At 33.4% G+C, this 23,041-nt stretch overlaps 5 protein-coding genes across 12 annotated transcripts in view; all 5 read right to left on the bottom strand.

Moving 5' to 3' along the window:
* Positions 1-2,109, bottom strand: part of LOC111704046 (non-lysosomal glucosylceramidase-like) — a 13,375-nt gene extending 11,266 nt beyond the window's left edge. For 2 of the 3 annotated variants that reach the window (XM_023476162.1, XM_023476161.1), the window contains exons 1-4: positions 1,809-2,109; positions 1,266-1,327; positions 928-1,031; positions 116-240 (exon numbers count right to left, since the gene is read on the bottom strand). In XM_023476162.1, coding sequence (XP_023331930.1) covers positions 116-240; positions 928-1,031; positions 1,266-1,327; positions 1,809-2,091 — 574 coding nt within the window. In that variant the 5' untranslated portion in view covers positions 2,092-2,109. Of the gene's footprint in view, positions 1-115; positions 241-923; positions 1,032-1,265; positions 1,328-1,808 lie in introns of those variants that run through there. The other variant, XM_023476163.1, reaches the window with a different exon arrangement.
* Positions 2,016-7,278, bottom strand: LOC111704054 (uncharacterized). Its single transcript, XM_023476176.1, has 9 exons — positions 7,189-7,278; positions 6,844-6,937; positions 6,526-6,785; positions 6,309-6,384; positions 6,031-6,089; positions 5,698-5,773; positions 3,798-3,896; positions 2,969-3,102; positions 2,016-2,839 (listed from the first exon to the last, which is right to left on the bottom strand). The coding sequence occupies exons 4-9, from the start codon at positions 6,381-6,383 to the stop codon at positions 2,692-2,694; spliced, it is 591 nt and encodes a 196-aa protein (XP_023331944.1). The 5' UTR covers position 6,384; positions 6,526-6,785; positions 6,844-6,937; positions 7,189-7,278; the 3' UTR covers positions 2,016-2,691.
* LOC111704048 (tRNA-splicing endonuclease subunit Sen34) lies at positions 7,252-12,770 on the bottom strand. 5 transcript variants are annotated; one of them, XM_023476165.1, is made up of 11 exons: positions 12,680-12,770; positions 12,103-12,183; positions 11,488-11,602; positions 10,977-11,099; positions 10,679-10,827; positions 10,271-10,328; positions 9,872-10,016; positions 9,637-9,717; positions 9,095-9,152; positions 7,893-8,057; positions 7,252-7,376 (listed from the first exon to the last, which is right to left on the bottom strand). In XM_023476165.1, the coding sequence occupies exons 2-11, from the start codon at positions 12,177-12,179 to the stop codon at positions 7,337-7,339; spliced, it is 1,011 nt and encodes a 336-aa protein (XP_023331933.1). In that variant the 5' UTR covers positions 12,180-12,183; positions 12,680-12,770; the 3' UTR covers positions 7,252-7,336. The 5 variants fall into 5 exon arrangements, with proteins under 5 accessions (XP_023331933.1, XP_023331935.1, XP_023331934.1 ...); XM_023476167.1 differs by having other exon boundaries at positions 7,893-8,052; positions 9,099-9,152; XM_023476166.1 differs by having other exon boundaries at positions 12,103-12,180.
* Positions 12,771-12,796: 26 nt separating this feature from the next.
* Positions 12,797-16,933, bottom strand: LOC111704050 (TM2 domain-containing protein almondex). Of its 2 annotated transcripts, XM_023476171.1 has the most exons (7): positions 16,764-16,933; positions 15,960-16,222; positions 15,328-15,417; positions 14,929-14,994; positions 14,551-14,613; positions 14,017-14,112; positions 12,797-13,551 (listed from the first exon to the last, which is right to left on the bottom strand). In XM_023476171.1, the coding sequence occupies exons 1-7, from the start codon at positions 16,905-16,907 to the stop codon at positions 13,416-13,418; spliced, it is 858 nt and encodes a 285-aa protein (XP_023331939.1). In that variant the 5' UTR covers positions 16,908-16,933; the 3' UTR covers positions 12,797-13,415. The 2 variants fall into 2 exon arrangements, with proteins under 2 accessions (XP_023331939.1, XP_023331940.1); XM_023476172.1 differs by lacking the exons at positions 15,960-16,222; positions 16,764-16,933 and adding an exon at positions 15,740-15,813.
* On the bottom strand, positions 16,907-23,034 carry LOC111704047 (beta-1,3-galactosyltransferase brn). The gene is made up of 12 exons (XM_023476164.1): positions 22,858-23,034; positions 22,195-22,323; positions 21,458-21,576; positions 21,294-21,355; positions 20,729-20,820; positions 19,985-20,082; positions 19,399-19,712; positions 19,075-19,130; positions 18,040-18,107; positions 17,642-17,711; positions 17,418-17,502; positions 16,907-17,051 (listed from the first exon to the last, which is right to left on the bottom strand). The coding sequence occupies exons 1-12, from the start codon at positions 23,016-23,018 to the stop codon at positions 16,944-16,946; spliced, it is 1,362 nt and encodes a 453-aa protein (XP_023331932.1). The 5' UTR covers positions 23,019-23,034; the 3' UTR covers positions 16,907-16,943.
* Positions 23,035-23,041: the final 7 nt, after the last annotated feature.

Raw genomic sequence — 23,041 nt, 5'->3', positions numbered from 1 at the left:
TCTGAGTGTATACTGGTTTACCTGACTGGTAGATACAGCCCCCAGTATCTGAGTGTATACTGGTTTACCTGACTGGTAGATACAGCCCCCAGTATCTGATTGTATACTGGTTTACCTGACTGGTAGATACAGCCCCCAGTATCTGAGTGTATGCTAAGTATAAACTGATCCGAAGGAACTGTATTGTATTCGTACATTCCAGGAATCATGTTAAACCTACAGAACTCTCCACGGAATCCCCTGAAATCAGAGAATATCGACATTATTTATAACTAAGAAACCCTCAAAAACATCGGTATCCAATTCAACATCTAACTGATTTGAATGTTCATATTTACAAAAATTGCCAAAATTAGACAAAGATTGGAAAGGAATTGAGTCTTTGCAAAAAAACTTAAGTTTTGTAATCCCTACATCTTTTCAACCTGATGATTTAACCATTTGATATTTCAAATTAAGATGGTTTTATCTAACAGAAGTCATAGTTTGAAATATCCAAGGTCTACGAAATTGAATGGCTAAAATATAAGTTAAACTTTAGCTTTCTGCAAATGCTCAATTCTTTTATGAGCTTTTCAAGCGTGGCGTGCCAAAATAACAATTGAAAATGATGGAATATTTAAAATGAAGACATTTCCGCATTTCTTCTGGTGTAAATTACGGAAAATTATTTGTTGTACAGAGTGATGAATTGTAATCTTAAGGAAAATGAAAATCTGTTTAACTACTTTATGCACTGCTGAAAATTAGTACATCTATATTCTATATTCGAAAGTTATAATTTTATTCGCATACAGGAGAAACAAGTTAATATGCGTTTTACTGCACATACTGATAATATAAATTTGTGTACCGTACACAGCCAAAATGTGAATTTCCTTAAAAGAGTTTAAGTACAGTCTGCCAGCTATAAGTTTATGTACCTGCCTGCCTACTGTTCCTGATCCCAAACCCCCACAAGGTACACCGTACATGCGTTTACTATGACGGGGTCGGAACTGATCAATCACAGGTAATCGGCCAGCCTTCAACTATAATATGTTATTTAGCATCAACTCAAGGGTCAGTGAACCATGTGAAGTTTTGAATATTTAAATTCAATAAATGTAATTCATATCTGAGGAGTTTTTTTGTCGTCATTTAGGTCTCATCCTTTGTGGGTAAACCTGTATTTGCATTTATACAGTGCAAACCTATCTCAAATCAATCTATCAATAAATCCATTAATCCAAACATCCATTAATCAATCAATCAATCAACCATACCTTTCCAAGCCACCAGAAGAGATATCTGAGCCCAAGAGGAGCTAGTTCCGGGAATATTTGTCCTGAAAAAATTCAAAATATTTGTGCCATTTTTTTTCAATGAAAGGATAAGGTAAAACTAATTTTGTAATTCACACTAATTATGACTTCCATTTTTTTTAAAAATTGTATTCAGCTCAATCGAAAAAGAACCAAAAATTTAGCTGAAATTGCACATTTACAAGTTCACTTTAATTAGTAACTTAGGGTGAGATTTATTAGTTAACAATACAACAGAAAAAAATGTCAATGAACAGGATAGCTATAAAAGCGATGACAACTACGATGACCGCGATAGTGACAACGCAAACACCATTGACAACGACAAAGACAACGACATTATACTCCACATATGAAATGAAATGAAAGATAGATCGTGGAAGACCCCCAACGTGGGATCCCCAGACCGACTCCGAGAAGGGGACTCAGTCAATACATAAACAAGACAACATCGACAACAATAAGGATAAAAGAAAATTAAAAATCCATGGTTTAATTTCTTACCGAAGGAAGGCCTAAGATTTTGATCTCTCTCCTCTGGAAACTCATGATCAAGCTTAACCTTCCATCCATATTTGGGGAACCTGGAGATATTCCTCTCCTCCTCCTCAACCTTCTCCGTCTGTTCCCTGGTCTCCTTGGCCTGGATTAGGTTCTCTCGCTCCTCCTCCTCCTCCTCTTCGTCACTAGTGTACACATTGTTCATTTCTCTGATAAATACGAAGAGTATAAATATGAAAAATTGCATTGATATATTTTGTAAATATTGTGCATGTAAAGGAAACATAAAATAGTGTGAAAACACGATAAAAAGTGGTGTAAAAAACGTGAAAAATGCTTTAAATAAACGCGTGTAAATCGCGGCAAGGATATACAAAAGCTCGAAAAATGCAAGGTTGGGACTGAAAAAGATTCAGCTCATTCTTATATTTTTCTAAAGCTTCTTTCGTCCAGAGGTTTGGTGTAAATTTGTTTTGTTAAAGGCACTTTAATTTATCACAGTAACTAATTGAACTGCATTAAACAAGCAAAAAGTACGTTTACAGTACAGTGAAGACCTTAATGTTTCAAAATAAATAGATTTTTCTTCGAAAATAATAATCGACTGAACTGTCATATTTATTAATGAAAAAACAATCATTTTGAATCTTTTACGGTTTTCACTGCAGCAGTTTTGCTAAGAAAATGTGATGCAAACACAGCGTTAAATTTAATTGAATATCGTATTAAAGCTAGACTAACTAAGACTACAGAAACAAGGATAGTGCAGATATTCATAGCAGTTTTTAAGATTTTGTTTAACTACCAAAAACAATGATATCTAGTTGTAAATCAGAAGTTTTAAGTTTATAAAGCAGAGACACCTAGCGTTAGCCTTATAAATCAACTAGACGACTGCGGACCGGTTGGCCTTTTTCTCCCTTTGAATGGATTGAATCTCAGCCAAGTTCATCTCCAGTTCCTTCTCAATATCCTCGATCCCAGGAAACCAACCATGGTCGGGTCTCACCAGGCTCAATCTACAACCAGAGCCCCTAAAAACAAGATTTTTTGACTTAATTTTTCAACTTAATCTCGGAAGGGGAACGGTATGGTTTAAAAAAATATTTTCCAAAACAATATATTTTTCGCAAATTTTTTTTTCTCATTCTGAAAATTCTCACTTTTCATCTTCTCCTCTTTCGTTCCTAATGAACATCTCCGCAATATTCTGAATAGTATTGAGTGCAGAGGTTTCCCCATTGTTCTCCAGGGGAACAGATACTCGGATAGATCCTTCTCCATCCTCCAGGCAGATCTAGATAAAACAGACTCAGGGGTCAAATAAAAATCAAAGCAACTCAAATGATAAAATCAAAAATCAAAAATCAAAAATCAAATCAAATCAAATCAAATCAAATCAAATCAAATCAAATAAAATCAAACTGTATATTTCACACCCGTCTAGTTGTTGCATGATTTGAACCAGTCAAAAGAATTTACTGGTACTGCTCGTTCTATTGTAATCGAACTGTTATCGGAAGATCTGGTGTCTAACCCAAAAAATCCGCGGGAACCTTGTTTTTCTCACCTGGCATTGACGTCTAAGTATGATGAACGGATGACAAATAAGATTTTCAGCAATTAGCCCCGTGATTCCAATTCCAAATCCTAGAAAAAAAAAGAATCTAATCAAATCAAATCAAATCAAATCAAATCAAATCAAATCAAATCAAATCATATCAAATTCTTATGTACGTCCTTCTTTTGCTTTCCAAACTTGAAGTAAACTAAAAAGAGTGGAGTAGGAGGATCCAGTATCCAGTATCTACCATCAAAACATACCCTGCAGCTATGCATCCCCGTCTACTTAATCCCTTTCCACTTATAAACCCTTCCACCTTACATTTCCTTTCCCCCTTTCACCCCCTTCCTCAATCTCTACCATCAACCGGATCCCTTCCCCATCCAGTTAAAATATCCTTCAACACCAACCCTTCCTTCTCCTCCTACCTCTGGTAGCTGGGTAAGAACAGCATCTCTAGGTATAGATTGGAACACTAGGTTAGCTTGCGTATCCTTCCTCAGACCAGCTTCACCGAGGAAACATGCCTTTACAAATAATTTATTGATTTATTGATTGACTAGATTTATTTGATGCCAAAGTGATAATTAATATGAATTGATTGTGAGCAATGATTTGATCAAGTTCCAAGATTTGTAAACTGATAGGGCGACGAGATAAACTTTAATTGATAGATTAGTGAACTAATGTTTACTGATTGGGGTTGATTGAATTGAATGATCGAGTCATTGAATAAACTTACTATTAAGAAATGGAACAAATGGTTTGAATGTTTGATTGTGTGAACTAAGGTTAACTAATAGGTTGATTAAATGAAATGGATTGAAAGCTGGTTACAGCACAGAACACAAAGAGTAGTACTCAATGGATCTTCATCAACATAGAAGGAGGTGCTATCAGAGGAACCTCAGAGTAGCGTGGTTAACTTCAGATGTTGAAAGGTTAGAAAATGTCCAGAAAAAAGCTCTAAAACAGGTTTATGGATTACAAGAAACCGATTATCTAACAAGGGTAAAAGAACTTGGTCTGACTTCACTGGAGGAGAGAAGAACATACACCGATCTTGTACAAACATACAAAATCATACATGGAATAGATGATGTGGACAGAAAGATTTGGTTTGAGCTGTATGGTGACACTGAAAGGAGAGTAACCAGAACAAGTGAACAGTCCCTTTGTATAGTAGCTTCCAGACCCAATTTGGATATAAGAAAACACTTCTACTCTAATAGAATAGTTCAGCAGTGGAATGCACTACCTGATAGCATCAAAAATGCAAGAAATGTCCAACAGTTTAAAAACATGTATTTGAGCCAAGTGCCCCTACCCAGATGAAGTAATCTGTCAAACCTCTGCTCTCGGAAATGGTATGGGTCACCAGTAAAGCTGACACTTCTTCCTTGGATCAAAATGGTCCCTTAGAAGTTCCTCTTCAAGTAAACAAGTAAGTAAGTGTTGGGTCCTCTTCTATTTGTGATATTTATCAATGATATTGATAAAGCTGTAGACTGTAGAGTGTGTCACAATCATTAAGAAGTTCGCTGAAAATACAAAAGTAGGACACATAGTTATGAATCCACCGGACTCAAAAACCCTTGAAACAGCTCTCAATAATATGTCCAGCTGTGCAGATCTATGGGGGATGAGATTTAACACAGATAAATGCAAGGTGATGCACGTGGAAAGAGGAAATTTTGAAACCAACTACTTCATGAACAACCAGGTCCTATTTAAACCAGAAAAAGAAAGAGATATTTGGAGTTATAATCCATAAATCCTTGTAGTCATCCCTCCAGTGTAAGGAAGCAGCATGAGAAGCAAATGGCGTTTCAACGTAAATTGGACGCTCCTTTCAATACAGAGACAGAAAAACCTTCATAAACCTGTACACAACTTAGGTTAGACCCCATATCGAATTTTCAACACCAGCATGAAACCCATGGCTTCAACAGGATTAAGAAGTGCTAGAAAATGTATAACAAAGAGCTGTCCCCATGATCTCCGGACTATACAGCAATAAACTTATTATTCAGAAATGGAAAGTATGGTTTGATTGATTATTAGATGTGTAAACTAATGTGGACTGATTAGTTGATAATTGATTAAGTGAGAAAACTAATGGTGTTATTAAAAGTTTTTTTAGACTGATAAATCGGCAAAGTGTCGCTTGATCAGTGACCAGCTTGATTAGACATTTTAAGTTAGAAAAATAGATTACAAAATTAACTAAAAGAAAATATTACTGGATTTATTTATTTATAGATCACTGGATTGATTGAATAATCGATCGGTCGATCGATTAATTGATTGCTTGAATGCTGGTCTAACCTTGATATTCCTCCCCTTGTTGCTAAGACTGCTGGAGAGAAGGAGAAGGTTCTTCTGCTTGAAGTTCATGTTTCGCCTAATCCAAGTTAAATTAGAATTTTAGTTTAAAGTTATTTTTTTTCTCATAATCATAATAAAGAAAACTTAAAAAAAATTTGTTGATTTATATCTAAATTTGATCGATATTTGATCAATATTTGATCAATATTTGATATACATTTAATCTATATTTAATCTATATTTAATCTTATTCAATCTATATTTGATCAATATTTGATTACTATTTGATCAATATTTGATTTATATTTGATTTATATTTGATTTATATGTTACCTAATCCACTCCTCCAGAGCTGTGTTGGATAACAGGTTGGAACTCTGTGACACCATAACCTTAATCGAATCATATTAACTAAATGCCATCAACGATAAACAGCAGTATACTAAAATATTAAATCAATAAACCGTGAAAAACGATTATTTCCTCCCATTTTTGATCAGATAAAGGTTTGAAGGGTACTGTTGTGAATGGATATTCCCTTCTTAAAATTCCAAACACAATCCCTTTTAGAACTTACATTAACTGGAGGTAAAAACCTTTGATTAACTCACCTCAACTGAATAACGTCTTTTGCTGATGATTGTAGCGCGCCGGGCAAGCAAGCCGGTCATTCCGGTCGCAAGCATACTAACAAAATATAATCATTTATTGTTTTACGAATTATTTAATATATTCCATTTTCCAATTGCTTTTTAAACTTTAATTTCTCGTAAAATTCAGATTAAATTAAAGAGCATAAAAAATTAATTTCAAATACAATTTACATACCTGTTATTTGCAAAGTAAACAACTTGGTGATTGACACAGAATTTGCCCGCTGGATGATCGATAAGGGGTTTCTTCACTGGATATTGATTAATTGATATAAGGCACTGGATAACGTGGATATTTATCAATAGCTTAACACTGGTTTTCTCTGGATACTATCCAGGATACAAAAATGAAAACTAGAGATTAAAGTTTTGAAATTTAAATGTTTTATCACTGCTCACAGATCACACTAGACTTAATTCCTGGACTACAGCAACCTAAATAATAACAATTTGAAGGGAAAGCTCAGGAATAAAAACAGGGTTGTAATTTTACCTAGATAGCTTGAATTGTAAAAGTAGGACTGGACAGATGGATTAGGTAGCAATGAAGCTCCCAGGTCAGATGGAGCCACTTCCAGGTTAAATGACTGAAAATAAGAAACCTTTCAATTAAAAAGAGAAAACAATTTACAAAATTACATTTGAAATAATGAATAAATCATATGTAGAAATATAGGCTAAAAATAAAAAAATTATCGAAAAAACAAATAGTTTTACAAAAGAAATATGATTTTTTTTTTTCTTTGATGCAGATATTTTGTTTTTTTACACCCTTATTCCCTCCCTCCCTTCTTCTCCTTCCACAAAAACTGTCCCCCTTCTCCGTAATCCCACTGACCTGGGTTTGCTTCTACTCGGACCCAAAGCTGCTGGTGCTCCTCCAGTTCCCATTTAATACAAGTTTCTGAAAAGAATACAAAATTAATAAACAATGGTATTAATGTACATCACAGCATAATTAAGTTAAAAACCATAATTGTTCAATGTCATAGTTCCATCTCGCCAAAATGTTCCGCGGTATCTCGCCTGAAAAAAAATACGATGTAAAGTGAGGATAAAGAGTGACATTAAAGATATTACAAAATAAAGACTCAACAAAAAGTAAACATTTTTTCTGGATAAATATTAAAATAAAATGGAAGTTTGGATATTTTTGGCTCTCATTTTTAACACCACTTTCCCACTCTCAAATTTAAAACAGGAGGGGGGGGGGGTGTAAAACCATACAGTGGGAACCAGAAAACTATGGAATAGGAAAAAAATAATTAACCAATATTTAGACTGTAGTTGATGTTGATGACATTTAAACAATCTTATGTTTTTTAATGTTTTTACAAATCAGATAGTTTTACTCGTAGCTTAAAAAAACAATTGTAAAGTGAAATGGTCTGTCCACTCCGCACAGTTGCTGTTTTATGTACATCTAACTATTTATGTACATCTAACTATTTAAAATCAAAACTTGAGTCCAACATGTCGTCTTCCTATTCCCAAGTTTCCCAAAAGGGAGGGGGGGGGGGGGGGATAAACACTAAAACAAACCTGGTATAGTCTTGAACTTGTCTAACAATACTTGTAAAAAGAACAGTTTCTCTCTTCCTTGTTTTCCTCACTTGATCCACATTTTCTTCGCTCTGCTCGGTTTCATTAGTATCCTCGTCTTGCAGAGTAGCAACCAGTATTATCTTCCTCACTTGGTTACCTAACCTTGAAAAATAGTTTAAAGGGACTGTAAGCGTAACTTCAAGTGAAACTCAATGCTAAGATGGCAATGCCAGATTTACAAGGGTACTCTTAAAGCTTTGTCTGATTAAGTATGAATTAGATATTTAGTATTTCTGTTATTTTATACTGTCTACTTCGAGAAATTATCAGAATTAAACACTTTTCGTGTAAGAAAACCAAAATTGTCTTCCACATTTCTGATCAGATTTCAACGTTGTAAATCAGGCAATTTCCATCTTTACATTTAGGGTCACTTCAAATTACGCTTACAGTCCCTTAAATCTATAGTTATATTTTGCTTGTTTGTCTGTTTGTTTGTTTGTATCCAATAACGTCAAAACGGCTGAACCGATCGGGCCCAAACTTTTTGTGGGACCTATCGTGACCCCAGGGAAGGTTTATGGATGAACAAATTTTTCTATTCTTAACATTTTAATGTTAGTTTAATTCTAGGTAAATGGATGTTAGTTTTAGACATTTTGGAACTTGGCTTTCAGACTATAAAATCATAACTCTTTTTATTTATCCTTGTTTTCAAATATTAAAATATTGTTAGTCGTTTGAATCTAGCATTACGAATTTTAAGTTTGATTTGAAACAATTAAATGTGGTTTTCAGAATTTTAAAATAAAGTAGATAAATGATCTAGACTAGTGTTCATTTCAACTAGACTATCTAAAACTCATTGTACCCTGTCAATAAACTATATCTTTATATACTTTGCTTGTCTGTCTGCCGAACCGATCGGGCCCAACATTATTGAGGCAACTCACATGACCCAAGGGAAGGTTTATGGTGTCCAAAATATTTTGAATTTGTAAACTTTTGAAAATCCACGAAGAAATATTATCAAATCCGCTTTTTTGTTATTGTTTTATAATGACAAAGAGAAGATGCTCACAGGTACAGCCACAATTATAAGTTTAAATAGAAGATGAGCACGGAGCACCCTGAAAGCTTAGTAATGTAATATTGTGTTTGCTTATTGTCTAATTAGAAGAATAGAATTAGAATCTCACCTACTTTTAGCAACTAGATCCTGAGGCCGGTTCCTGGCACCTTCTATCCAATTCTTTTCTACATTACATTTTGTTTAAGTGCAAAGTTGATCATCAAAAAGTATTATTTTTTTTTCAGTGAGCTCAACGGGGGTTGGGGTTATAGGAGAATTTTAGAATTTCCGCCGCATGAATACATAATTGAGCAAGACTAAGACTACCTGCATAAAAATAATAAAAATATCATCACTGGAAGATTAAAAAGATAAAAATACTGAAGTGTTCACGTCAAAACAATGAAAAATTTTCCCCCTACCCCCACACGGGAATTTTGAAGATTTGGGAAAAAAAATGATAAATTGAATATCAACTAGGAACCTGCACCCGCACCCCCTCCTCCCCCCTCCCCTCTTGGATTCTCTTTAACTAAAAACTCATTTGTTCCCCACCCCCAATTTCAACGAAAAAAACTTTTAAAACTCTCAATGATGAAAAATATTTTTTTCAAGAGGTGAGGGAAAAGGGGGGGGGGTTATAAACCTCTGCAAGTATTTGAGTTATACCTTTACATATAAGGATATATTTAGCATGGAATCTGACAGGATCACCCAGATATACAAGGAAATCTCCACCAAACTTAGATCCTGGAATAAATATAACTAAACCCGTAGAAATACTTAAAAATATTTTTGTTTATTTAATAAAAACTAAATGGAATTTTAGTCATAATTTAAATAATTTTCTATAATATTAGGCTAGCTTGGTTATAAGAACAATATCTAATAAAGTAGCAATCACCTTCTCCGACAAAAAGTCCTTGCTCTCGAAGTCGTTTGAATGCGAGAAGACGACATTTGTTAAGCTCTCCGGTAGGATAAACCCAGCGGGTTTTAACCCTACCCTGTTCTGAGATCCAGGGATCACGGAGATGGATCTGCAGAACCTGAATTTAAGTCAGGAATTAATGTACTTTTCACTTGCGCATAGAAATGTAAATGCTGCGTATTTTTACTTTAAACAAGAACCGAATTATTAAAGCCAACCTTTAGAGGTACATTTAAGACAAAGAAAGCATTTCTATACAGATTGAAAAATCTTGCGCTAATTTACTAGGTTAAACAAACTCATTGAACAATGTTTAATTTACAAGGAAAAATATTTTTGTTTGTTTTATATTTTCTCGATAAATAAACTAACCTGGTGGTCTCGAGATATAGGTTGTATCTTTTTTATTTCTTCTGCTATCACATCTTCCCTGCATGGAACTAGCAATGTTTGGAAGGGTATGATATACAACATTAAATTCAATAATTTCCCCCCAAAAAAATAGATTAAAAGCGTGCAATCAGTATATTGTACACAAAAAGTATTATTAAGATCCATTACATTTTTTGAAAATTGTTTGCTTGTTTAATGTATTCAAATAACAGATAAAAGTTTGACTAATTTATTTATTAATTATTATACTTGTTCATTGCATGGAAATCAAGTCCGAATCTCTTAAAGTTTAATTCAAATTCCTAAATTAATCGATTTGTAGGCCGGTTTTTATCATAATTTTTTCATAAAGCGTTTATTTGAGCATTAAACTTAAACATTGCTTCCCTAGTAATTCTTAACGCTTTAGACTCAGGACTTAGACCGGCTTCAGCCTGATTCTTCTTTAAAATTTTTCCTTCCATTTTCTCCATTTTCTTTAATTTTCCCGCCAAAATTCTGTCCGCGAACTGCTCAATGTTCTTTTCCTTCTCTTTCTAAATATTTCCATGTGTTTATTTTAAACCAAACTTAATGTAGTATTTCATGGTATTTTCAGCGAGGTGAACACTTGATTTTTACATGTGTAGACTCTCTCGATATTATCGATCATTTTAATACTGATGAAAACTGAGAGATCAAATACCTTGAAAATATGAATCTGCTGCTGGTAGCTTGACTCCAGATACTCATGGGAACTAGATTTTCTTTCAGCTGTAGGAGGCTCCCGGAGCTCTGGGAGTTGAACCAACCTCACCACGTTCTCCTCCTTTAGAAACAGTATTAATAATATCGGTTGAGCATTGTTCATCTATATATTATATACATAATAAGATAAGACATTCATATATATGTTGCATTAGCCGGCCAAACGTCTGGACCGATTGGGCTGAATTTTTTTGTAGACACTCACGGGTGGCCGGGGATTGATATAGGCAACAAAATATAATTTTTTTTCAATTTTTTTTTCTCCACGGGCAACGGCCGGACCCTTAGGCTAGTAGATTATAAAAGAAACCAGTGGAATCTCACAAAAAGATATTTTAGAAGCTCAAATTGTAGCTCTTATAGAACCTCTTCCCTCCTTCTGAAAAAGAGCAACCTTCCGTGATTAAACTATTCAAAGTTAGGTTAAGATAGAAAGTTGTAAACCTAACCTTGAGAACTTGAATCTCCTGGGGAGAGAGAAGAAGAGGTAAACCTTGTTCCTCCCTGGGATGTTTAGCTCCGCATCCAACCAGGCTTCCCAGGATTCTGTGATCTCTACGCAACCTTATTACAGAGACAATCAACAACCAACCAACCAACCAACCAACCAACCAACCAACCAACCATATGATTATACATGCTTTGCAGACGGGTACTCCATTTGTACATGAAATATTCAGAATAGGTTATTGTATACGCGGTAATTGTACACCAGACAAATATTTCTAATTCAAATGAAGTACCTGTTTGCAAAGCATGTATAATCATATGGTAGGGCGAACCAACCAACCAACCAACCAACCAACCAACATTATTCTGTTCCGTCAAGTTCTGTCCTAAGGTCGCCAGCTGAACCGAATTGGTAAGACTTATGTCAACGTGTAGCACTTGGTCTGGTGATTTCTTTAACTCTAACAGGATCTTAAATCACAATGCTTGCTTTTTGAATAATTTTGACTCAGCGCAGGGCAACATAAGAATGGGGAATTAAGAGTTGGACTTCACTTTAAAAGTTTAGGTATCCGTTTTTTTTTTCAATTATTAAATGTGCGTTAAAGTCTAACCTGAGAACATCCTGGACAGACCAGACATAGCCCTGGCAGTTCTCAATCTGAACCTCAATCTTGGAGTTCTCATTCATCCTGCTTCAAGAATATATATTTTACACATTCTTCATTTATTCTTTTAAAGCGTAATTTCCAGTGATCCTCCATGCAAAGATGGCATTGCCCGATTCACAACGATCAGTGATAAGCTTTGTCTGATCAGGTATAAATTAGATACTAATGTTTATTGATTGAAAACTTATTATTCGCAATCGTGAGTCGTCTACATAAGTGACTAACGCAAATTCAACATGCAGGATATCTATGAAGTAAACACTTTTGGCAATATCTTTTACATTATGGATCAGACAACGGGGTTAATGGTACTGTTGTGAATCTGACGTTGCTATGGAGGGTCGCTTGAAATTACGCCCAGAACCCCTTTCAAATTGCTCGATCTTATTTCAATATATTTGATGAACATTATGCATGAATTGTGTGTTCCCTAATTTAGGTTAACGAAATCTTAATTCTAGAAAATACTAAAGTCAAGGCTTAAAATTAATCAAAAATATACACAGCTATGCTGAATTACCTTCACGTTTAAAATGTTATGTGGCTTATGTGTCTACATATGCTGATTCTCTGTACATGCGTTGCGTGGATCACATTAATATCAATAATTCACTTCTACAGCGGGATCATATTCTTATCTGAAATCAATTTGTATACAATATAATAAGAAGGAAGAACATATTAGGTATGGAGGAATTTACAAATTTTAATTTTTTGAACAAATCAAATTTATATTTGGTGATTAATTCAATAAAGTATTTGATATTATCATTTTTTTTATTTCGGCGAAATATTTCAAATAAACTGATATATTAATTTAGTTGGTATTTCACATTAAAACAAGATTAAAACAATGATTTAATCACCAAATGAGTGTCATGAATAAATAATTAAGAGATCGATGTGAATAATATTAGTTAAATAATTAATTTAAAAATCAATTAATGCAATTTTTAACAACTTTTCTACAAAAGCAGTGAATTAAAAAGTAATAAAAAAATACTAGAGTTAAGATGAAAATTTGTTTGTTTCGATGACAGACTTGACTTGACTATGGACTTAGAATAATCAAATTTCTGAATAAACTGTGAAGTAAAAATCGGCGACACGATTTATAAGCTTTTCTTACACAACTAATTATTGACGGTTGTGATAAGAATTATATCCTGATTCTTTCTGTTGGATGTTTTCTGTTTAGAAAGGAAAAGGGAAAATCTTGTGAGAAAATTTAACTTAATTTATATATCTAATACTGTTTATATGTAAAGGGATCCGTCTGCAGGTCCAATATATCCTACTGCAACAAGAACTACATCAACCAGTGTCCACACTCCCAATCCTCCGAAACTAAAGAGTTTACCAATACCCTCTTGCCAGTGACCCAAGTAGAACCTAGGATAAAGAATACCAATCAATCAAATAACCAATCAATCAATCAATCAACTTTTTAAAATAACTTTCAATAGCTCATTCATCAATTAATCAATCAACCAGCAAACAAATCAATCAACCAACCAACTAATCAATCAACCAGTCAACTAATCATTTAATCAACCAACCAACTAATCAATCAACCAGTCAACTAATCAATTAATCAACCAAACAACTAATCAATCAACCAGTCAACTAATCATTTAATTAACCAACCAACTAATCAATCTAACAATCAGTTAATCAACAGATCAATTAATCTAACAACCAACTAAAATGAAGTCATAAAGCATATCAAAATGTAAAAAGTATAAAAAATGCTAAAAAGACAAATACTTAACAGTATTGACGAATTTACAGTACGATAGGCTTAAAATTTGAAAAATAAATAAATGGAAAAAGATGGGCCAACTATCTGATATTTACCTATCAGCTCCGAACCCTCCTAGAGTAATAGATAAAACCAGCGCTGTCTTCCATCTGTATCCTTCTGTCCAGTTGCACTCTAGTCGTTTGCTAAACCTAGAGAATAACGTAGGGTTTCAAATACAGATTTTAGAGGTGTTAGACTTCACTTTTTAACAGATTTCATTAAGATAAAATTTTTAGCAGATTCCATTGACTAAGATGAAATATTTCGTAGATTTTTATCAACTTAGATACAATTTGTGTCAGATTTTATGTGTCCAAAAGATGTCATGTGGAATTTTTAGGTTGATTAGATGTATAATGTTCATCCAGATGAACCTCTGCCTCCGCATTACCGTCTTTCAGACCCAACAAGCAACATTTTGAAGTGTATTGAAATTAAACTTTCAGCGCATACACACAATGTTAATAGAACTACTTTACTTGGATTAAATAGAGGAACTCAAACTTTTGAACCAAGAAATTAATTTATTCATCTGTCTATTCTCCAATTTATGTAATTAAAAATAATGCTGTTTAGTGTTTAGTTACCTTGGAGAGCCAAGGCAAAGTGTATTTTTATTAGCTCGACAGTTTGCTACATACCAGTGACTCCTAGGATACTCTTTCATATAAAATTCAGGGTATATTATTCTTTAAAAACCATCAACTTTGAAAATTGGAATAATTTTCTAAAAATACTTAGTGTACTGTATATAACTGACAAAATGATAAACACATGATTATAACACAGTTTATTGAATTCAAATTTCAGTATTTTTTAACATATTTAATGTTTTATTTTATTACTTCTTTCAGTTCTTAGTTAAAACAAGGATTTACTTTCGCGGAAAAATTGAATTATTAAAATGAACAAAAAGGAGAAAAATATTGAGAATATTATAGAGATGGAAAGTCTATGAAAAGTACCTGCTGGTATCAGGGGATGAGCTCCTACATGAAGTTGCAAGGTTTGTGCTACAGGACGGATTTTCTCTTAAAAAAGATGATTTAAAAAAAATAAGTTTTGGGTGTAAAGTAAAATTTAAAAATCATCCAACAATCAGCAATAAATGAACTCCTATGCAGATACAGTTATTCTGAGTAAAAATATCCGTCCTGTATTACCCCAGTAACATTTTTTATCATTTTAAAACTTCCTTTGAGTGTTACGCTGTGGCTAAGTATAGATAACATAAAAAGCACACACATAATTTCAACGTCCTGCTTCATTTACAAGATCTGCCATTAAAACAAATAAACTGAATTCTACGGGCGAGTGTCTTTTATCATTTTTATTAAATTTTGATGATTAACAGTTGAACCTACCCTAGGTAACAATATGAACATGTAAACTCACGAAGAAAGTTTCTATCTCCTGTACAATCCGTCTCTTCCAGTACAGTACAGTTGGCCCAACTGAACATATAAGTAAATAAAGCATATTTTACATCTACATAGTCTACATACATGAAAACTTTCTTGAATGTTAAGAACTAATCAAAATTTAAAAAAATTTTGTCAAAGAAACAATAATGTACAATTTTTACCATAACAATTATTTGGGTTTCTTTTAGTTCATCCTTATCTTTTCTAAATCCGTTGCTTGGCTAACGTTTTCTTTATCAGTTTCCCAAATTCTCTTCCTTGGTTTCCAATATTCTTAATTATTTTTTTCATATTCACTAACTCGGTATCCCACATCACCATATTCACCACCTTGGTTTTCTATATTCCCTACCTTGGTTTCCCATATTCCCTACCTTGGCTTCCCATCTTCCCTACTCTGGTTTCCCACATTCAACACCTAGGTTTTCCCTATTCCCTGCCTTGGTTTCCCATACTCCCTGCCTTGGATTTACGTATTCCCTGCCTTGGATTTACGTATTTCCTGCCTTGATTTCCCATATTCCCTGCTTTGGTTTTCCATATTCCCTGTCCTGGTTTCCCATATTCACTACCTTGGTTTCCCATATTGACAAGAATAATCACAATTACATCTGATGCAATCCAGTTGAAGATCAGAGCAGGTCTGTCCCCTAGTGTCCTGCTCGCAGCGCTGACTGCGCGGTATATGGATGGATGGACAGGACCGGAAGGTTGGAAGTGTACAGCATGTATCTTTACTGCCTCCAGTATCTACCAGACTATGGATAAGTTCAAGTTTTTCTAATGTATTATCTACTGTATTGTCTATATGTTCATCACTTTCTCCAAATTTATTCTGAAATAAAAAATCTGAATTAAAGTTTATTTTTACCTCAATTTGGTGACTTTGGTGAGGTGAAAAGTTAATTACCATTAGATTGTAAAATATAATTCATAACTTAAATATTATGGTTAGGACTTCTTGACTTTTAAAAACAAGCCATTTAAATGATTTTATTTATGTGAACTTGAAATAAAAGTCTTATTTTGATTTTCTTTAAAGTAAGTGATGATTAAATGACCTTTAAGGGGATTAACGACACCCTCAAAACTTTGCCTAGTCATCACAAGTATGAATTAGATATCCGTCTTTTTGTTACTTAAAACTATTAGTTTTTATTTGCGGGTTCTCTGCCAAAGTGACTTGAGCATGAGAAGTATTGGAGAAATCATATCAGAATTAAACACGTTTCTGTCAGAAAACCAAGGTATCTTCCACATTTTTGATCAGATTCAGGTGGGTACCATTGTAAAGCGGGCAAAGAAAAATTTTAAATTACGCTTACAGCTCCATTTAAGAAGCCATAATGAGCTAAAAGTTATAACTTAGACCTAACCTGAATATCATCTGTATCTAAGCCTAAAGCCGAAGCTGTGAGAATTGCAATGCAGGCCACTACTGGGCTTATCAACTGGCTGAACGCAAAAATCTTCCATAGCCGCCGGAAATTCCGACCAAAGCGGCCGAAATTCCAGGACATCTGAAAAAAATCATTAAAAAAATATGTTTAAAAAAATCAGGCATTTCCGGCCTCTCTCTGCTGGTTCCAGACCCTGAAGAGCTCCCTGGAGTCGGAGAACCCATGGCTGGCCACAACATACTTGTAGTTGCGGACGGAGTACACCTGTGAATTAAATAGCTGTTCTTTCTCGGCTAAAAATAACATTATCCCACGGTGTGTCGATATATAGATAGAGAAACAAAAAAAGGAAAGAGAAGGCAAACGGTAAAATTTAACGAGTTTTCGCCTAACTAATCAAAATACAAAGATTTAATAAAATAAAAAAATGTACACTTCGGAACGAGAGGGAGCTTTATCAAATATACAATTTTAAAACGATCATCTCCACCCCTGCAAATAACACAATTACGCCACTGTTTATCAACAAAATGGACTAAATTCCAGGTGTAAAGAAAACTGCCAAAGCGGTTAAGGAAGAGCAGGGGCCCCAGAATCGAGGTAGGGGTGTCACGAAGAACAACAATTTTCCTTTCTGTGGAAGTAAAACTCTGAACTGTGAAGAGGTTCTATACTTGCTTTTTGAGCTATCAGGCCCAACCAGATATCATCAAACCTGGATTTAATCAGTATAATAAAAAATTGAAAATCATTAAAAAATGGATGATCAATAAAGAATTGCATTATCAAAAGACAAAATTTGCCAAATCATATATTTTTTTTTGAATTTTCAATGAATTTATTGATTTGTTTACCTAAACAGCTTAGTGAAGTAACTAGTGTAGTACATGTCTACTAATCCTTCCCGGGACAGTACATACGCTCCTGCACACACACACCATCACTGATTTGTGATTGAAAAGGTTGAAAAAGTTATATAAAAATTAAACCCTTTATAAAGTTTAAGCTCATAAACTCATTAATGTATTTGTTTACAATACAACTATGACCAATATGGACAGCAAAGGATATATTTTTTATTGTAAATAATAGTGAATAATAGTTACACAGGGTCGGCCCCCCATGCCCTGATCAGAAATAAAATATTTTGTTATACAAACTAGCTACTGAGCTGTCCTAGTAGTTCCCAGTAGAATATAAATAAGCATAATTAGGTTTTATTTTCATCGAGTTTGAACTTTGATGATGTTTCCTGCAGTAACATAAGCAGGCCAGCGGTTGTAGGGATATTCTTCCAGAGGTACAAACCATTTAGATATTCTGAACATGAAATTTATCTTTATCATCATAATGTTACTCATTATCTTTATCATCATAATGTCTCTCATTATCTTTATCATTGTTAAAATTTTCATAATTTTCATCATTTTCATCATGATCTTCATCCTCATGATCAACATCATAATTTTTATCATCATCATTTTAATTAATTAATGTGTATTAGCTTTATCATGTAAAAAATTAGCATCTTCACAAACTTCTTCATTATCAACATCATTGAAAAAATTATCTGTCATCATTATCTTTACCATCATAATCACCAGCATTATCATTGTCATCATAATCATCACTAAATAATTACCATATTTCTACCTCAATGGGTATGTATCAGGGGTCCATGATCAGGATTGAAAGTACATTTAGGGGCATAAAAATACACTTTCTGTGTCATTGTGAACTCTGGCAAGCATATTTTTGTGTCCATGAACTAATGAATATAATAGATTAATTGTGATATAAAGAAAAATAAACACTCTCTTGCAGTACACATTCCGGATCATACTGCAAGTTGTTTACAACAACATGTTTATAATTTCTCCCTCTAATATAAATCAGTCAATATTTGGGATTGTATTGATGAAATTGTATGAAACCTTAGCTGCAGTGCTTAGGATCCTTTAATTTTGATAAGGACCCGGATCCTGGAGCCAGGTAATGAATATTTCTTTAAGATTACCTGATTTTTTTAACAAAGCAGAATTTTAAAAATTATTTTTCTACTTTTTAACGCTTATTTTTAAGCTAAAACTTGATGAACCATTCAGAGATCAGTAAATATTTAAAATCTCTCTTTTTCGACAGTTCAGATGAGTTTTGAGAGTTAACATTTTTTGTTGTTGATATTTTTCCCCTTGGATCCGCATATCTTTGCGGAACCGGATCCAGGAAGCCAAAATCTGATCCGGATCTTAAGCACTAGACCCCTGGTTTGAATATAGTATCTTACCTATGACGATGAGGGCGAGAATCAGGGAATACATATCCAGCAAACAGCTTTACATCCTGGGCAATCAATTAATCAATTAATAATCAATCAATCAATTAGTTAATACTTAATAATCAATCAATTAACCAACCAATCAATCAACCACCCAAACAACCAATTAATCAATAATTTAACCAAAAAGTCAATCAACCAATCTATCAATTTATCAGATAATCAATTCATCAATCTATCAATTAATTAATTAATTAATTAATCAATTAAACAAACAATTAATCAATCAATCAATTAATCAATCAAGTAATAATGATATAATTATTTAAATACCTCGGGCAAATCAAAATCAATGAGTTGATTCAGTTTTCTCGCTGGACCAACTTCTTCATCAAACATTTCTGTTCCACTCTCTACATCCGGTTTCCCTCCTTCCTGTTTCTCTACTCCCGCCTTGAAGAATTCTCCGTTCTTGTGTTCAATTCCAACCACTTTGGTTTTATTTATAAATGTGTCTCCAGGTTCTGCAAGAATATGTTCAAGGACAACGTTATCTGGATTGTTGAGAACCTCAGCAGTATCACGATGTTTCCGTCCCTTCCTCGGGAACATATTTGTGTCCTCGTCAAATGATATCACATCCTCCTCTGCAATAACAATGAGATCACTCTTAGAATAATTTTCGGAAAAATAAAAAACAAATGTCAAAAGGGAAAAAAACAAATTCTCCGTTGAGGTTCGACCCCTCCCCCTCTGGAGAACATTAACCCCCCCCTGGCTGGGAGAGACAATTCTTGTAAATGTTTACCCTTGTAAAAATCTGAAGTTAATTATACGTGTAAAAATTAGAATACTTTTCAGCAATACTTTACGTTAATTAGTGTTGATAGAATTGAATCATATATCAGATTATAAATACCTAGGTATCCAGGATAGTTGAGAGGGTTCCTGAGGAACCTCAGCAGGTTCCTGGTGGACACATAGTAGTCGTCATCCACAAATACGTAGAACCGGGACCTTATAACATTAAAATAAATAATACAAATCTAAATTTAGTTGCATATTTTTATATAATTTTAAAAACATTGTTTCTCAATGTTAAGTGTTGAAAACAGAGGCTATAAACAAATTAAAACAAAAAATCTATTATTCCTTTTTTTTACCCTTTGAAGTGTTAAAATGCGCACCCCCCTCCTCCTAATGTAAGATTTTATATGGAGATTATCGAGCATTTTAAAGTCTTCTGTCATAATAAACATGCAATTATTTTCCACTATTTTTGTAACTATTAATTTCCTATCATTAACATAATGTTGGTGATGTCTATGTAGAACAATCTTTTGAAATATTTTTCACCCTTCGTATCATTAAATAATATTTGAGTATTATTTCAAGCATCATATTCTTGTTTTGTAAACTGCGCATAGTTCAGTTTTAAAAATTTAATTTCCAACTTGGTAAACAGAAACAGGTTCCAGGAGCTTAAAAGGGACCACATACAGGGGTAAATACTAGTTTTCAGGGGTGCGCACTGCGCAGCTGCATACATAGTTATGATGCAAGAACCCACTTAATGGGAAGGAAGCCGAGAAGATGATCAACTCAACCCAACCCAAATCAAATTAATCAAAACAATCAAACCAATTAACTGAAATGAAATCACCTTGAACAATGATCTACGGCCCATCGAAGACCCATGGCTGCCTTTAATGAATTATTGTAGTAGTTATCCTCGAAGCTTCCTTGAACTAAATCCTTAAAAAATTATTCGTTTAAAAAATACAATTTTTATGCTTTTCTTTTTATTTTTTTCAACAGTATTAAGAAGAAGGACTTTATTTTTCAAATCCATTCATTGTAGAATAAACTTTAATTGAAAAACTTTCTCTAAATTGAAGAATCTAAATTAAATTGGAGAATCTACGTTAATTGAAGAATCTACATTAAATTGAAAAATCCACTTTAACTTAAATAATCTACTTTAAATTGTAGAACCAACTTTAAATTGTAGAATGTAGAATCTACTCTAAGTTGAAGAGTCTACTTTAAATTGTGGAATCTACTTGAATTTGTAGAATCTACTTTAAATTGTAGAATGTACAATTTAATAGAAGAATTACTTATAATAGAAGAATCTATTTTAAATTGTGGAATCTACTTAATTGTAGAAACTAATAAAAATTGATTGATTAATTTAATTGATTGATGGTAGCTTGTATTTAACCTACTTTAAACTGTTGGAATTCATTTTCTACTTTTCCTTGCATAGTCAGGTCATCGGGCACTGACCCTAAAAAAATATAAAAAATAAAGGATTAGCAAAGAATTAGAACAAACGCATGCAATGAAGAGACGAAAAAAAAGGATATAAAAAGCATAAGTCACAAATTACCTAAAAGAAAAACTGTTCGTATTGGTACGTCAGCAAACCTCTTCTCCATACCCCAGGTCTTCCGGATCACCTCACGCCGGTCAAAGTGTCCTACAGCAGACTTCACAAGGTAGAGAACCCTGAAAATACCAGGATTATAATAATCATATTTTTCGTTTAGTCAAAAAATATTTGATAATTTAATGAATTTGAGCTAGGTCGCTGAACTACCTATAAATCTTGAATCCCCGATTCGAAGTCAAAGATTCTTGAGGATTTGAATCGGTGATTCATGAGTTGAACCAGCGGAAATTCTGTCCCAGGCAGTTTTAATTAATTGTTTAGAAAAAAAATCCGCGAATAAAATCTTCAAAATGAATATTTTCAAAATTTTCTTAAACAAAACTAATCTTTGCGGAACCGGATCCAGGAAGCCAAAATCTGATCCGGATCTTAAGCACTAGACCCCTGGTTTGAATATAGTATCTTACCTATGACGATGATGTCAAAGATTCTTGAGGATTTGAATCGGTGATTCATGAGTTGAACCAGCGGAAATTCTGTCCCAGGCAGTTTTAATTAATTGTTTAGAAAAAAAAATCCGCGAAAAAAATCTTCAAAATGAATATTTTCAAAATTTTCTTAAACAAAACTAATCATTATCAAAGAGGGGCTGAGGGAATAAATTCTTAAGAAAATAAAAAAATAAAACACCCTTAAATATCCCTTTATTGCCTATGATTAAAATCAAAAGTTACCTGAGTGAATGATACTGTTTTTCATCTTCTGTTAAACATTTATGTTTAGGATGTTTAGATATATAATAATCATGATTATAAACTGGGTTCTTAGACGGGATCTCTCCTCTCTTCATTTCTCCAACATATCTACAGAATATATATATATATATATAATAGATATATAATAATCATGATTATTAACAGGATGTATCAAGTAACCCTCAAATTAAAAAGAGGTGTATGCCCAATTTACAACGGTACCCTAAAAACTTTTTATTTAGATAAAGTCGTTTTCCTTTCAGAACAAGTGACAATTTTCTTCATTGTCTCTGCTGCATAGAAAGAAAAATTACAATAGGANATTTACAACAGTACCCTAAAAACTTTTTATTTAGATAAAGTCGTTTTCCTTTCAGAACAAGTGACAATTTTCTTCATTGTCTCTGCTGCATAGAAAGAAAAATTACAATAGGAAGATATCAATTCTTCAATAAAAACAAAGTACAAGGTCTCGAATAAATGCCATAGAATTTTGGAAAAAGTTTTTTAATATGACATCTCTCGTTTATCAAAACCTTCGAGTTGAACACTATGATTGTATTTTTTAATTTAAAATAATCAATTTTTTATTCTTTAGTTTTAAATCATCTTCTGAATTTGAGTTGATCTTTTATTTTTTACCTTGACACATCTCCAACTAGTGGGTACTGGAATTCCTTAAAGCTTTTCTCCCTCATAAACAACAGAACCCCGCCATAGTGTAGCGTCAATATCAATACAAGTAGAACCAGGGCCCAGTGCTTGATCTTCAAACGCTTCATTAACCGGACTATGCTCCTCATTTCGGGAAGACAAATTGATACAA

This window comes from Eurytemora carolleeae, unplaced genomic scaffold (genome assembly GCF_000591075.1).
Source record: "Eurytemora carolleeae unplaced genomic scaffold, Eaff_2.0 scaffold551, whole genome shotgun sequence".
NCBI lineage: Eukaryota > Metazoa > Arthropoda > Copepoda > Calanoida > Temoridae > Eurytemora > Eurytemora carolleeae.
Note: the sequence above shows the minus strand (reverse complement) of the source record. Positions and strands in the feature narration are given on the sequence as shown.